The 4436-nt window shown below is 47.1% G+C and overlaps 1 protein-coding gene across 1 annotated transcript; it reads right to left on the bottom strand.

Annotated features, from left to right (window-relative positions):
- Nucleotides 1-535: 535 nt before the first annotated feature.
- On the bottom strand, nucleotides 536-1618 carry LOC147978722 (putative F-box/FBD/LRR-repeat protein At3g49480). The gene has a single exon (XM_087514866.1). It carries the CDS (start codon nucleotides 1616-1618, stop codon nucleotides 536-538), a length of 1083 nt encoding a protein of 360 aa, XP_087370992.1.
- Nucleotides 1619-4436: the final 2818 nt, after the last annotated feature.

The following is a 4436-nucleotide window of genomic DNA, read 5'->3' as shown; positions in this document are numbered from 1 at the left end:
TATCAATTGCTCAACAGTAATTTGTTCACCCACCATAGAATACTTATGCTCTTGAGAGAAGCCACTAGTGAAAACTATGGCCCCCGGGTCTATTCTCATCATATCAACCTCCATCACTTTAATATTGTTTTGCTATTTATTTTGCCTTTACTTTTTTACTTTGCATCTTTATATCAAAAATACCAAAAATATTCTATCTATCAGATCTCACTCTCGTAAGTGATCGTGAAGGGCTTGACAACCCCTAATCGCGTTGGTTGCGAGTAGCTATCGCTTTGTGCAGGTACGAGGGACTTGAGCGTGGGCTCCTACTGGATTGATACATTGGTTCTCAAAAACTGAGGGAAATACTTACGCTACTCTGCTGCATCATCCCTTCCTCTTCGGAGAAAACCAACGCAAGCTCAAGACGTAGCAATGAGCAAAGAAAAACAAGTGAGAATTCTGTAATGCTTTCTCAAATATACCAAATATCATAACCCCATGTTTTACCTTGTTATTATTGACTTGGTAGCATATTATGATGATGAAATAATCACGTAAGAATGGAACTCACCTTCCAATAGTAAAGCGCAAGGTCAAGACAGACGATGAACTCAAAGCGCTGCAAAAGCCTGATGTGATTGTGTGCAAAATCCTCATCGGATCCATATATAAGAAATTGACCAGCGTGCAGCCATTGGAGATGTGCCATCTTGCCAAGCTGAACGGATCTTCGATCATAACAAGCATTCCACTCAAGAAACATGAGCTGAGGGGCTGAGATGTTGGCGACTGGTTGACTCGGATCCACAGGATCAGCAATGTAGGTGGTGTCTTTCTCTTTCAATGAAATGAGTGCAGGCGCCACGACAAGGAGCTGACACACGCCAATTAGATTCTTCAGATATATTTGGAGGACAGACTCTGAGGAAATGTCGAGGATGCCCGGACCCAAGACGTTGTGGTCTAGTAACACATTATCCATCCCTATTTCTAAGAGAGACTCTGAGTGGATTACAATGTCATCCCGGACCTGGGCGTCGCGTAGGATGAGCTTCCGCAGCGATGGGCATCGTGGCGAGGAGATAATGCCACCGAGTCTGCAGGGACCACGCATCCTAACGGCTACCAGACAGAGATCGGTGAGCCGGGCAAACACGCCAGAGGGCGGCAAGGCGAGGCCAAGATTGTCTAGGTCGAGGGACATCCAGTCGGAACCCTGGAAGCAAGGCAACTCAACTGTGCCAGTTTCCCCATCCCAGTCCCACCTGAGATTGAAGATGAATAGTTCGCCGAAGAGGAGGGGCGCGATGATGGGGAGCCACGTCGCCACCGACTCCTCTGCGGCGTCCTGGAGGTCGACGGCGAGGAAGCGGATGACCGATGCTTCGTGGGCTGTGAGGGAAGAGCGTATGCAGTGCGGCTCGGTGCCGAGGGGAAAGTTGAGCTCCGGGAGGAGCTTCCAGAGGCCCCGCCAGCGGCGGCAGAGGATGCTGGTCCGAGCGGCCATGGGGGTGCAGCGGAGCTTGACGGGAATGTGGATGAGAATGTCGTCGGGCAGCCAGCTGAGGCGGTCCTCGTCGCCGTCGGCGGCGTCGGCGAGCTTCGGTCGCTTGGGCCCATCGCTCTGCTCCATGGTTGGAGGAGGGATTTGGCGCCTCTCACACTTCACATTGCACCATTGCGGTGAATTGGAGCTCGGGAGAAGGGTTGGCACGGTGATTTGGGGGAGCTAGGGTTTGGGGGTTTGCAGATTTGGCGGAGATCGGCCAGCGAGGACTCTTGGGTGAAATGGTCTTTTCATTTTCTGCCCTACGGAAATGTGATTTTTTTTAACTTATGGAAATGTGATTTTAGTTATGGAAATTAAGTGTGATATGATTTGTTTTGGTAAACACCGTAACACTTTTTTTTGAACATCAGTACAGACACAAGCGAACAAATTCACGCGCATACACTCACCCTTATGAATGCACACATGCACCCCTACCCCTATGAGCACCTCTGAAAGACTGAGTCGGCATATCATCTTGTAATTTACGAAGTCACCGTAGGCACCTTGTCGTCGACGGGAACGTCTCCCCCCACTGAATGCGCATCGCCGGAAATCATCGCCAGAAATCCTGAAATAAATCTAGGAATAAATGCGAGCACCAGGATTTGAACCCTAGTGGGCTGGGGATACCACATTCCCTCTAACCATCCAACCACAGGTTGGTGCGCCTGTAACACTTTTTTAAGGGAGACCATCAATTTGCTGGACTTTTCATTATGATAGGTAGGAAGCAGTATATACATTGACCTGGAAGGTCACAAGGAGAGAAAAACTATAGAGAAAACTGAAAAAAGGAGGGCCGAAGATGAAGGGAAAATCTCTCAGTTTGGGTTCCTAAAGGGCGACAACATGCACTTTGCACCCTCTACTCTCCACATCTCCACCCCCCCCCCCCCCGGCGGATATCTTGAATTGTGGTGGTCGCGGCAACAAATTTGTTGTTGAAAACTTTGTTGTTCCACTTCAGGCATATCCTCCACGAGACCAGGATCAGCATGGACTTGATTCCCTTCTTGTGTTCATCCGTCGACTTCGATACAATTGATAGCCACAACTCTTTTGAAGTATCTGCCTTAGGCCAGCTTGCAGGGTTTAGTGTCGCATAGCCAGCCCAAGAAGTAGTCGCCCGCCAGATTGTCCAAGCGCGCGGGCATTCCCATATGTGCAGCGAGGTCTCCAAGTTCCGCACATAGAGCGGGCAAAAGTAGTCATTTGGCCAGCCGTGGCACTGCAGGCGATCGGCACACCATAGCCTATCCAGCATGAGCAACCATATGAAAAACTTGCAGCGAGGGGAGCCCATGCCCGCCGGAACATGTCTCTATCCGGCCGACAAATTACAGCTTCTAAGCGGCGGCGACGAAGTAGGCGCCCGAAGTAGTTGTGTTTTTCAGATGATTGTGTCCGCGATGCCACTGGTGAGGTTCACCTCTGCATCTCGAACCAGGCTCCAGAGGTGGCGAAACTCAACTAAACATCGTAACACCCATATCAGGCATGAACACCCGCCTCTATAAACCATGAAAGCGCCACCTCTCATTGAAAGAATATTTCGCCTTTACGAGACACATGCATCAAACCTTGAGTTGGGCTGTGGGTACCACCACTCTCGTAGCCATCCTACCATAGGTGGTTCTCACCGTGATATGATCCCCACTACTGTGAAGAATGTGATTTGAATGTGACCATATGAAATAGCAAACATGTTCTCAAATGTTTAATTAGAATATTATCTAAGCAAGCATGGAGGCCGCCAAGGAATCAAAATTCCTTATGTGCAAGGGTACTTAAATGAAAATAGTATTATCATGACTAAGTTTATAAAGGGAAGAGAGGATCATCGCATGTGTGACATGCAACTTTTTTTGAAAGATAAGCCCTGGATGTCGGGATTACTGAGAGAGTTGGTGATGACTCGATCATTATCCATGGGAGGACCTATAGATCCCTTTGAATACAAGCAGATGACCATGGTTAGATTAATGAATGCGAATGCTCAAATAATGGAATGATTAATTGATGAGAAGGATGGCACATGGAATATGGATAGACTGCAGGACAATTTCATATGCCGTAATATGTGCAATATGCTAGATTCCACTTAGTCTCTTTATTGAGGACTTGGTGGTCGTGAAGCATAGAAAATAATGGACTATTCACAATTCATTTGGCCTATAGAGCTTTAACGAAGAGGTCGTGACAACAACATCAGGTGTCAAGTTCTAGATGGGGGACAACTTTCAAAAGAAACTTTGGCACATCTCAATTCCACACTAGGTTTGGAACTTTTTGTGGCGGGTGATCATTAAGTTTTTGCTGCATGTGGAAAGAATTTCCTATGTGAAGAATACAGTCTAGAGGAAACTATTCCACGTATGTTTTGAGTCTCATGGGCTCGCATATTTTGGCAAGAGTTGCAGGGGGTTGCAAGCATGAAGATTCTGCAATTGCATCCAAAATCTTGGGTGGAGAATCTGGTTGATAACATAAAAGTGCATAGTGATGATACTTGCATCACTTTATGTGGTTGCGGGCAATATGATCTGAAAGACACATGAGACAGCATGTGAATAGGGATGCTCGATCATGGCATTAGCGAAAATGGGAGGTGGACATGCCAAGGATCGCTATGGCTATGGCAAGCATAAGAAGGCGAAGCAACCTAAGTTGATCCAGAGATGGAAGCCCCCAGAAGTTGAAGAAAGAAAGATCAATAGAGATGGAAGCCCCCAAAAGTTGAAGAAAGAAAGATCAATAGAGATGTTTTTATGAAAATGCTATTTTTGTATCTACTGGTATGGTGATGTCAAACAGAACGGGCTTTATGATCCGTGCTCAAGCGATTTGGTATGAATACGCCACTGATCTAAGACGGTGGGACCTCAGGAGGTTTGAAGTT

This window comes from Triticum urartu, chromosome 3A, assembly GCF_056163025.1.
Source record: "Triticum urartu cultivar PI428250 chromosome 3A, HENAU_Tu73, whole genome shotgun sequence".
NCBI classification, from domain to species: domain Eukaryota; kingdom Viridiplantae; phylum Streptophyta; class Magnoliopsida; order Poales; family Poaceae; genus Triticum; species Triticum urartu.
This window is presented reverse-complemented; position numbering and strand designations above follow the sequence as displayed.

Coding starts and splice junctions, on each gene's coding strand:
- LOC147978722 (XM_087514866.1), bottom strand. CDS start 1,618: ATGGAGCAGAGCGATGGGCCCAAGCGACCGAAGCTCGCCGACGCCGCC.